This window comes from Vicia villosa, linkage group LG2, assembly GCF_029867415.1.
Source record: "Vicia villosa cultivar HV-30 ecotype Madison, WI linkage group LG2, Vvil1.0, whole genome shotgun sequence".
Lineage (NCBI taxonomy): Eukaryota > Viridiplantae > Streptophyta > Magnoliopsida > Fabales > Fabaceae > Vicia > Vicia villosa.
The window spans coordinates 197,211,679-197,223,342 of NC_081181.1; the positions used below are offsets into that span (position 1 = coordinate 197,211,679).

General features: G+C 31.1%; 1 protein-coding gene across 2 annotated transcripts; it reads right to left on the minus strand.

Annotated features, from left to right (window-relative positions):
* Positions 1 to 7,056: 7,056 nt before the first annotated feature.
* On the minus strand, positions 7,057 to 10,461 carry LOC131653507 (arogenate dehydratase/prephenate dehydratase 1, chloroplastic-like). Of its 2 annotated transcripts, none has more exons than XM_058923668.1 (11): positions 9,987 to 10,461; positions 9,008 to 9,081; positions 8,833 to 8,925; positions 8,526 to 8,726; positions 8,365 to 8,445; positions 8,191 to 8,286; positions 7,981 to 8,058; positions 7,804 to 7,893; positions 7,663 to 7,730; positions 7,490 to 7,571; positions 7,057 to 7,355 (listed from the first exon to the last, which is right to left on the minus strand). In XM_058923668.1, the coding sequence occupies exons 1-11, from the start codon at positions 10,261 to 10,263 to the stop codon at positions 7,299 to 7,301; spliced, it is 1,197 nt and encodes a 398-aa protein (XP_058779651.1). In that variant the 5' UTR covers positions 10,264 to 10,461; the 3' UTR covers positions 7,057 to 7,298. The 2 variants fall into 2 exon arrangements, with proteins under 2 accessions (XP_058779651.1, XP_058779652.1); XM_058923669.1 differs by having other exon boundaries at positions 10,041 to 10,459.
* Positions 10,462 to 11,664: the final 1,203 nt, after the last annotated feature.

Genomic DNA, 11,664 nt, shown 5'->3' on the forward strand with positions numbered 1-11,664 from the left:
GATAATTTAAACTATGGAATTTTAGTGGCAGGTGATTTAAGTCAAGTGCCTCAAGGATGATTTACACTAGGGGTGGACAGAATATATTGATAATTTATTCATTTATTACCAGTGTTATTTATATAACTAAATCATTTGTTTTTGAAGGTTTAAAGGAGCAGAGGACTATATTTAGACAAAGATAAATCACTCTGTATTATAGTTACTAGTATATAGAAGTATTATTATTAATATCATTTTATCCTTCCAGGACATGTGGTTACGTGTGGTTCCGGGACTTTTTGGATTTAGTTAACAATAAGAAAACTTACTGTGTGTAATTTGAATTAATGATATTTCAATTAAAACGGGGATCAAAAGGAATTAACCATATTTATTTCAGTTTCAATGATAAAATGTGTTAAATGAGTTAAATAACTTATTTTTAGAAGGATTAAATGGGTTAAATTACTAATTTTTTAAATAAAAATATCCTATTTATTTTTGATAATTTTATTAAAATGAACAGAAATTTATTTTATTTTTATATGAATTTTAAACTTATCAAATCAAGTCCAATCTGAAAAAAATTAAGCCCAATCAAGGAAAATAAATGTAAAAAAAAGGTTAATTTTGTGTTTGGGATTAAATTTCAAACCAGCCTAATTAATAACTAAATCCGAAATTAACCGGTTAATTTAACCGAACCGGTTCAACCCGAACCCGAGAAAACCGAGTCCTAAACGGTTCGGAATTTGGGCCTATGATTCCACCCGAGGGTTGGGCCGGATTGGGGTTTTGGGCCCGAATCTGAACCGGCCCGAACCGATGTCCACCCCTATTGAGAATAATGAAACTTTTATTAATTTGAGTATAAAATTGGAAAAAGTGTATTGGAAATTGAAATGGATCATTCATTTTAGAACATTATTTTATTTCAAATTGATCACTCATTGTGGGACGGAGGGAGTATTTTTACAAAATTATCGTTAATTATTATTGGTTATTTTATATTGTCAAGACTTGAAAAAAGTGTAGATAAGGGGTAAAGTTGGTAAAAATTAATTAAAATTGCATTGGAAAAGTAAAGAGACAATTATTTTGAGACATCTTTTTAAGACTAAAAAAACACTTATTTTGAAACAGAGAAAGTACATAATGACGGAATCTATTGCATAGGAATTTGGTTGAGTCGATCTCTTATCATTATTTATGATTTAGTCTTATATGTATATGTATATGTATAGTATCTTATACTGATTGGATTGGAAGATTGCTCTTCTCAGAGATCATAAACTCTTTTTGAAGTTTTTCTTCATTTAGGTGGGCAAGGATAAATTTAGAGATGGTTTTGATATGATTCGATAAGGTGTAGTTTAATTTATTTGAAGAGTTTGTAATTATGTTATCTTTAAATATGTTTTAAAGTTTGTGAAAGAGATGATGGAGAAGAATATTATTTGGCTTGAAAATAGTTTATAGATAGATCAGGAGTGAACTCTTGTATTTTCTTTGACTAACTTGAATATCATATCCTCTTCTAAACCAATAACAAATCAAGTATTTGCCTTGGTTCTGTGGTATGTATTGGTTTGTGATTTTGTCACTCTCTTGATGAAATATAATATATTAATGGTGGTTCTAATGATATGAACTCTAACCTGAATCATTTGGAATTGAATTTTTATTTGCTTGGACTTTATCTATAGTGTTTCTTTGACCTGTTATGTTTGATTTGTTATTGGGAATTTCTTTTTAGACCTCCTAACCTTCTTAAGGGTTTCTGGCAAAATTCTCTTTTTAACCCCTGAATTCGAAGATGCATCTCCGAATGGACAACAATTCAATTTTTTAGGGGTGTTTTCGTAGATGCATCACCGAAACACATTTTTTTCAAAATGAGGGGTTTTTCGGAGATGCTTCTCTGAATTAGGGTTTATACATTAAACCCGCAACAGAAACCCCTCATTCTGTCTATTTTAAAACTCAAACACCTCAAATTCTCATCACCCAAAACTCTCTACTTTAGATAACTCTGAACTCATTTCTACACATTCCAACAAATTGTAACTCATTTCAACTCCTAATATCAACACATTTCAACTACTCTCAAAGCTCCAAATTTGAGTAAGTTTTTCAAAATTTTGATTTCTACTTTGCATGTGTATATCATTTTCTTAGGATCATTTAAAGTTAGTAGGTTGAGTTATATATTGTAAAATGTGGCTGTTTGATGTAAAAAAATGTGTAAAAAATTGCATTTTTTGGTGATTGAGGTTGAAGCTTCAAAAATGGTTGTCGCAGGTGGTTTTGGAAGTGCATCAACAAAAACACCTCTGAGGGGTTTCGGAGATGCATCTCCGAAATGATGCCTGAGTTGTTGTTTTTTTAAATTTTTTTCTTTGTTGTCCTTATTCCTTCCCTTTTAGTTTGATTGAATTTTTCTCAGGAACATGGATGACAATCCGAATACAATTAGACTCGGCAAGCCAATCCAAACTGCTTTCGCTCGTCGTGAGAGAGCTGAGCAGACTGCGGGGCTCGAGAACACAGTCGAGTACCGCAAAAGGAAGTGGAAGGACCAACCACTCCTGCTCTCAGGAGTCTTCTATCTCGTGCGTTCTCATCTAGGGGTAATGAGAAGGCACAGGAGGAGGTTCACATTCCTGCACCTGAGGAGGTTCGTGTTCCGGCACCCGTGCATGTTGCTGCGGCTTACCCAGGAGGGCCCTCTAACACCTCCTTCTGGATATATTACTCCGATCGTGTCCCCCAACATGTGTTAAAATGGACATGTATATTTTTATTACAATTTTTAATCACACCTCCCTCTTGATATTAATTTTTATTTTAAAGAAACAGGCGGTACTTGGTTGTCACGTTCCTTTTTGTGGACAAAAGTGCTAACTACGTGGATGTAACATACCTCCGGTACTTCATAGATTTAAATACAGTGAGGGAGTGGAACTAGGGGACCAGCTGTTTGGTATACCTATATCAAAAGCTGAATGAAACCTCTAACTGGAGGAGGAGGCAGCTTACAAGCTCTTGCACACTGCTGACAGTACCTTTCATTCCCACTATTAAATTTATTTTACTATTAATATTTTTTCTTACACGACTCTTATTCATTTTTCTGGGATGAATCATTTCTCACTTCCACCGCATTCATGGTTTTGATCTTGATCTTGACTATATGGAGGTGATGCCGAGGGATGCCATGTATCTCCCCCACAGAGGAAATCGGGCTATGGTGCCGTTTCGGGTGTATCTTGATAGGATTGCTCATGATGACATCCTATGAACACCGTTCGAGGATCATAGAGAAATTATCCCATTCGACTCCATGTCTTTGTATTTCGGGTGGGTGGCATATGGAACCGACACTATGTTCAGGTATCTACCAAAGCAATGCATGTGACAGTTTGACTATGTTTAGATTATACCCAGATCTCCAACTCAGGCTGCTCGTGACATGATTGCTCGTTGGGATCTCGATAACATCTTTAAGGATTGGGAGCATCATGTGGTGCAAGAAGAGTATCCGTTGATGCATGCATCCAACAATTAGCATTGTCTAGAGGGATACGTGACATAGTTCTACACAATGTCACACCCTATTATGACACCAGATGCTCATAGACGTCCTCCACTAGGCCAGCTCGTGAGGAGATTTTGGAGAACCAACAGGCCCAAGATGACCATGCTACTGATGTCTTGTCGATCTGTCAGCGAATACAATTGATTGGGCAAAAGGCTTTGGAGTTAGGGATTATTGAGAGGGGCGATTCTGAGGAGGTTGCCATCATGTAGAGGGTGGTTAGCGAGACAGCGAGTGCAGTGAGATATGGGAGGCAGAGGAAGGGTCATGGGGTGAGGATTAGGCATACGTTTTTTTTTTAGAACAATTTATGAATAATTTATTTATTATTTTTTACTATTTCCAAAATAATATTTTGTGCTTATTATCGTTTTTTATTTCTTATCATTTTCCATTTTTATTTTTTTATTTCTCATCGTTTTTATTATCATTCTTATCATAGTTTCTTATTAAAACTTTGATGATTTAAAAAAAATCACTGTCAGGAATTCTTTCGGAGAAGCATCTCCGAATCACCTTTTTCAACCATTAAGTGTGCTTTCGGATATGCATATCCAAAAACACAATTTTGTGGTGCGTTTAAAGATACATCTCCGAATGACATTTTGGAGTTTTTCAGAAGTTTTTTTACTATGGTTGTTGATTTTTTTTATTGTATTTTTATTTACATACTCGATAGTTCATTAAACTCTTAATGGACGTCATTTATTTGTATTTTGTTAACTATCTTTATTATATATTGTTTCACCGTTAATTTTTTTTAATGTAGTTCTGAAAAACATATTAGGCTTAAATGCAGTTTTAGCCCCTCAAATTTCTCAATTGCTTGATTTTGGTCTTCCATGTTTCAATTGTTTGATTTTGGTCCTTCAAGTTTTGTAATCGCTTGATTTTGGCCCCCAAATTCCAATTGCTTGATTTTGCCCCCTCAAGTTTGTCCTCTTTTGCATTTGATAGTCCCCTAATGACATGTAGACTAAATTTTTCTTTTTTGTTGTTTTTTTATCTTTTCTTTTCTTTCTTTTTTAAATTTTCTTCTCTACAATTTTATTTTTCTTTTCTTTTTAATAGTTAAACTTTAAATGTAATATTTAAAAATTTTAAATATTTTATTCAACTTAAAATATACAGACAAACTTGCAATATCTCTTATAAAAATTAAAATTCTATATGACTAATAGGATTGCTAAATTTTGGGACTTTATGTTTAACTATTACGGAGTTATTGGTCAAATAGTTTGTTATTTTAATTATGTAGTGGTCTATTTTATTTTGTTAAAATAATTTGTCATTACGCATAAGTTGAATGAAATATTTAAGATTTTTTAAATATTACATTCAAAGTTAACTATTAAAAAGAGAAGAAAAATAAAATTGTAGAGAAGAAAATTTTTTAAAAAAAAAAGATAAAAAGAAAAAAAATAAAATTTAGTCTACATGTCATTACGGGACTATCAAATGCAACAGGGGATAAATTTGAGGGGCCAAAATCAAGCAATTAGAACTTGGAGGGCAAAAATCAAACAATTACAAAACTTGGAGGACCAAAATCAAGCAATTAAAATATGGGGACCAAAATCAAACAATTGAGAAATTTGGGAAGCCAAAATTGCATTTAAGTCAACATATTATTGTTGAGGCGTAAGTTTGAAGCGAGGACACTTTAATAAATTTATCTTTTATATAAAATCAATTAATAAACTTAATTGAAAAATTCACACACATCTACATCATATTAAAATAATATAAATAATTGTCAAAATAAGTATTAGTATAAAAAATAACAAATAAATTTTATAGAGTTGTTATTTTATATCAATCTAAAATTTTACAGGAGTAAGTTAACTACTTACTCTCTTTTGATTAAGACTCAAAAAATAATCATTTGATTAAAATTAGTAGGTATTGCAATAAGTTTTTCTTTTTAATTAAAATTTTAATTTATTTTCCTCCTCTTTCAATTAACAATTAACTCTAATTCTCTTTTATTTTTTGAAATTCTTTTTTATGCAAAATATATATATGAAATTTATAGTCAACAGAAAAGTTAGATACATCGAGTTTATAAACTAAATAATAAAAATGTGTTAAATTAAATTTCAAAATATATTATCTTACAAAAACATTGGAATAAACTATTATTCATAGTTTCCATTTTAAACTAAATACTTTATATAAAAAATGATTTCTTGTGATTTATGCTACTATAGTGCTGATTTTCTTTTTATATACAAAAGTGTAGATGGTTAAAAGTAAACAATATTTCAACAAATTTTTCATACAATATTAAGAAAATTATAAAATAAATAAATAATATTAAGTCAAACTATAAGAAAATGTTAACAGTAAAAAAGAAAAACACTAAAAATATGAATTAACACAAATGATTAATATATACACCTATGTAGAGTTTTCTTAAATATTTTTTAATGCATATACGATATTGACGGCTTGGGCCTTAAATTGGCCCATGCAATTATTTTTGAGAATTTTTTATTGCATCGTTATATCTTCTTTCATGTCTCTAGTAAAATATAAAAGATGTCCTATATTTTTTAAGATACATCTTTGAATATATTAAATTTTATTTTTATCATAATTTAATTTAAAAATACATCTCCAAAAATATCATCGTTTGTAAAAAAATAAAGCCAAGGTATATTGTTGTTTTTTTCAATTCATCTATATTCATGATATATGAGACACTCAAATACAACACTTAGGAAATATTTGGATTAATTTAGAATTTTGAATAATAACCAGATTATAACCGAATCCAAAAATAACTTAACCGATTAAGAACCATTTAATTATATCCAAATTATATAGATGAATAATCAACCATTAATAACTAAACCGATTAATAACCCTTTAATTATATCCAAATATTTAAAACGGATTTGAATTTGATTATGAATTTGGACCTCACCGAATATTTTGCACACCCCTCATTTCTATTATAATGATGATACTATTAAAAGATGATATTGATACAAACGCTCCATCATTAATATTTTACTTTTAGTATTACTGAATGTTTCAATAGAACAACAACATGTGTGCAAGTTGTTCTACTACTAGAAATTCAAAGAAAAATTGTTAGCTCATTTTTATGAAGATGTTGGTGCTTGATATTTTATTTCAATTAAGTTGTGTGTTTATTAAATTTGATAGCTACTGCAGCTCTTTTTCTGTCTGGGAAGTCAGAAGAATCTCCATGCCCTTTGAATAGTGTATTGAGTGATTTCCTGTTGTGAGTATACTTCAAACCACCCTAAATTCTTTCCTCTGTTGTATTATGTTGTCCATGGAAGACATGCAAAAATGTCACTGTATAATTGCATCTATTAATCTGAATTTTTCACGAGTACAGTAGTATTTTCAGAGATAGATCTCCGAATTAATCTTAAAAAATTCAGAGATGTATTTTTAAATTAAATTTTAGCAAAAAATGAGATTTGGTGCGTTCGAAGATATATCTCAGAAAAAATTTAAGAATATTTTAAGATATAGCAAAAAAGTTTTTCTATACAGAATTTATCACAGCAGCTTTCACACACTCACACAGTCAAGTTCTATTAGCCCTTAGATTTTGATCTAAAGATCCAAAACAACAGATTTTTATAACTCCAAAAATAACAAGCTTACATCAAAACCGTCTTGATACCATTGAATGATTGCGGCCTTTTTTTCGAGTTCAGCATATCTTGGTCATAGTCTATATGGTTGTATCTATAGGATAGCATCCAAGCACTCTAAGAAATGTGGCAAATTCCTGCAAAGACATACAATGGTTTTAGCATATAGTCATTACAAGAATCCAACTTTGAAAGATATAAAGCTTATGAAAAAGGTTTGAAGTTTATAAAGGATTTCAATATAAAAAAAAAAGAAAATGTCAAAACACACCTGCAGATGTTCTAATGCGGTTTGCGCTCGAGGCTCAGTCATCGACGCTTCAAAATCAATATAGAAAAGGTAATCAAAGTACCTAACTCAATGTCAAATAAAAAAAAACTTGTTATTTCAATGCTTGCATCCGCATCTGAGAAACACAATGTGATGTCAAAGACATAACTCACTTGGCAGTGCCGGTGTTGGAGTCATCGACGACTCTTAGTGGACGATTTCTTTGAGGCCGACTTTCAATCTGATTCCACAGCACATTGTTAATCGTCTTTTAATCATCATCTATTGAGTTAGACTAACAAACTGAGATATACCTTGGATAAGTTTATGTCCCTCAATGCAAATATGGCCAAAACCTTAAACAGAACCCCGGGACCTTGATCCAGGGTAAACACAATACTTGTCTGAAAGATAATGAACGAGAACGATATTGGTTCCAGAGAATCTACAAGTGTGAATATATATAGTCAAGGGTTAAAATAAGTTGTCACCTTAAAAGGCTTATGGGCTGTTGGAATTATTGGATCCCTTGCAAGAACAAGATATCGACTGATGATTTCTGAATCGTCCTGGAAAAGACATCGAAAAAAAATTATCGAGAATAGAACATGCACGTCCTATTACTTACCTCTCCTATGCATTCTTGTTAACGGTCAGTTGAAGATTCTGAGAAAATGAAAATGATCGGTAAGGGGTTTTACTTGGATACTTTCTGCAAGTACATTAAGCCCGTAGATTTCGGCTGCTCGAACGCTTGCAATGGCACCCGTATCATACAGAACATTTGAAGCTACAATCTAGTCGCAACCAAAACAAAAATTAATCTCTACTAAAACGTTCAGAGAATCTTAAAAGTTGCACTAAGGATGGATTACCTGAGCAGCACCAGCCGTATCATCAACGTTTTCTCGGCTAACACCTAAATTATTTAGGAAAGTATCACTTAATTCAAATGCCTGCAGGAAAATGGCTCTCAAATTTCGGCAGATCCAATGTGACTTAAAAAACCCGAAATGAGAAATATGAAGACTGTGACCTGAGAATGACTTAAAACGTGCTTAAGGTGCTCTTTTCTGACACCAGGCAGAGCTAGAAGGCAGAGGTTAGTAGCCAACTGCAGTTCACCAATAATATGAAGCCTATGACGAAGAAGTAAATCATAGTTCCGATGAATGCTTCCACCAGACGTATTTTCAATCGGAATCACAACTTTGTGAGCCAGCCACAACTCAACAGCCTGTCAGAATATTTCCATTTTTTTTAATTCGAAAACGAAAAATCAATTCCAATAAACATAAAAAATATGAAGTCTAGCTTAAAGAAAATTGCATATCACTTCAAACCTTAAACGCTTCTTCAAAATCACTGCATGAGATTGTTTCACAATTGGGGTAAGCTTTGAGTGCAGCATCTTCGCCGTATGATCCTGGTATCCCCTAAATCAGTAATCCAAGCATATAATAATGAACCGAGGGCATCAAATCAAACAGTGCCAAACATCACACACAGGTATCATACCTTATATGATATTCGAACTTTAGCTAGATTATCAGGTTCAGAAGCAGACACAATGTCAGTTATGGATAATGGCCCTACAATTAGTAACAAAAGGAGTAGTTGCAAAATCAAATATCTGACAGTAAAACTCAACGCAAAAGACAAAATGACTACAACCAATCTAGTCTGATCATAATACCATAGCTCTCTAATTGATTTTGTTAGAACATCAACTAGTAAGTAACAAAAGAAAAAGTAGAAACGCAAATCGCAAACAATAGACACGATGTTTGTTTACACAGTTTGGCCAAGTGTAACAAGCCATAAATATAACAAAGTGATGCAACTCATTAACTATCAACAAAATACAATTAGCCCCAATTTTGATTACCATTAACCACAAAGAATTCAACAATTAGCATATGTACTCAACCATGGTCTTGCAAATTGTCACAAAAAGTGTGCAACTTCAACTTAACCATTTAAAAACAAACCAAAAAGGCAAAAACTAAGAAATAGTACAATTTATCCATTCAAGAATACAAATCAAATCAAGCAACCACAACTGGAATAAATTATAGTATCCACTATATAGTCAAATAGATATTCGAATTTCAATGTAATGATTACAAACTTTTAAAAAGGTTCCTTAAGTACTCATAAACTAAACTAATGGAGTCTATGGTTGGTTCCACTTCTATAAGACCCAAAATCAATTCTAGAGATGCAGAATTGATTCTGAGAGATTTTGAGGTGTTTGATTTTTAAAAGTCGAATTGATTCTGTCTCCAGAATTGATTCTAATTGAAGCTAGAATTTATAGCTTTTGCCTCAAAAATTGATTCTGAGTGATTTTTCCAGGAAAATTTATTATTCAATTCACTTTTACAAAAATATATCCAAACATAAATAATTCTGCTAAACTCAATTATGATAAAATTAATTTTCCCAAACTCAATTTTGCAAGAATCAATTCTATCTACCGCCAATTCAAACTTACTCGTAAACTCGTAATAACCTTGAAGAAAGTGAATGGTAGACAAAAAAAACCTACTTGGAAGGGAGTACAAAGCCTTATGCAATCCATGGGAGACATCACCCCCGCCACCACTACGACCCATTTGACTTTGATTATGATCAACCACATGCATCATTATCTTGACACTTCTAACAGAAACCCCACCATGGAAAACCCATTTACTTGCTCTTTTCAGCTGATTTTGGGTATAAAGCTGGGAACTTGAAATTCCGGGTAGAACAAAAGATGACATAGCCATGGAGATTAATTAAGGTCAATGATTGTTGTAACCTGTTGCAATGTTTTCGGGATTGCACAAATACATTAGAAAAGTTTCAAGTGTGAGAAATGGAAAAGGGTAAAAGTAAAACACAAAAATGGAAACTTTGGTTGTTTTGGGGAAGAAAGAGTTTCAGAATGCGTGTGCTCTTTGAAATTCACAAACCCATGGATTTGTGTTCTTTAAAATACTACTATTAATTAATAAATGACATGGTCAAAATAATTTCACGTGGCATTGAAAAAAATTGAAAAACAAAATATATAGTATTACAAAATAAAATGAATGAGTCATATGTCACGAATGTATGTAATAATCTTTACTAAGATAAAAAGTTAATATTTCATATTTATTAAAAAAATTTATGCTTTTTTTTAAATATGTTTTATGGGAAACATATTAAAACAGTTTTCAATTATGGTTGTTTATGGAAAAAATAAAAGAGAAACCAAAAATGTCATTCGTATTTAATTTTATTTTAGAAAAGATATATTTTTAAGAAAAAGTTACTTAAAGGAAATAAAGTTAATATTTTTTATACTTATAAACCAATGTTAAGTAGGAGTGTTCATGGGTGCGGATCGACCCACGAACCCACTAATTCAAACCGAATCAATTCATAAATTATTCAAATCCGTTTATTTACGAGTATATTCCACCCAATTCATATAATTTTGATTCAGATATCGGGTTTGAATTTTGCAACATGCGAATTGATTGACCCAACTCATTAATGTTACATTAATTTTTTATTTTTTATTGTTATTTTAAATAGAAATATAAAATTATTATATCAGTACTAACCATAATTTTTTTAAAAAAATTTTATTCTTCACTAATAATATTTACTAGATCAACGAGTTTACGTAATTCAAAGATTAAATGTGGTTTCTTATTTTCTTTTATATCATTTTCAACTTAGGTATTTTATAAAAATAATGTGTCTTGTAGAATTTTATACTATTATCTAGTGTTATGTCATGTTGATAAATATTATTAGATATTATATGATGTGCTTTAATAATTTTGTGTCTTAGAAATGAGTATAAATATATTGAATTGTGTTATAATATTTTTAAATTAAAAAAAATTATTATTTTTTAATTTGATTTCAACTCATAAATAAACAGTCAGTTCGGGTTAATTTTGATAATGAAATTGTGGGTTGGATGGAGAATCTAACCCATTAAAATTTGAACGGTTAATAACGAATTAGGTCAAATCCGGTCCAATCCAACTCATAAACACCCATATTGCAAAGGGAGTAGTATACTCATATCGAGGAAAAAAAATGTTATTATTAGTATTAATCATGATATAACTTTAAATGAAAATGAACATATGAGATTTAAAATGCAAATACAATTGATTTTTTTTTAA

What these genes read in the sequence shown, in the direction of transcription:
- LOC131653507 (XM_058923668.1), bottom strand. Translation starts at nt 10,263, where the DNA reads ATGGCTATGTCATCTTTTGTTCTACCCGGAATTTCAAGTTCCCAGCTT. An exon ending in GGGACATAAACTTATCCAAG is followed by an intron (nt 7,731 to 7,803) that starts GTATATCTCAGT and finishes CTGTGGAATCAG; the next exon opens with ATTGAAAGTCGGCCTCAAAG. An exon ending in TCCAACACCGGCACTGCCAA is followed by an intron (nt 7,572 to 7,662) that starts GTGAGTTATGTC and finishes ACATTGAGTTAG; the next exon opens with GTACTTTGATTACCTTTTCT.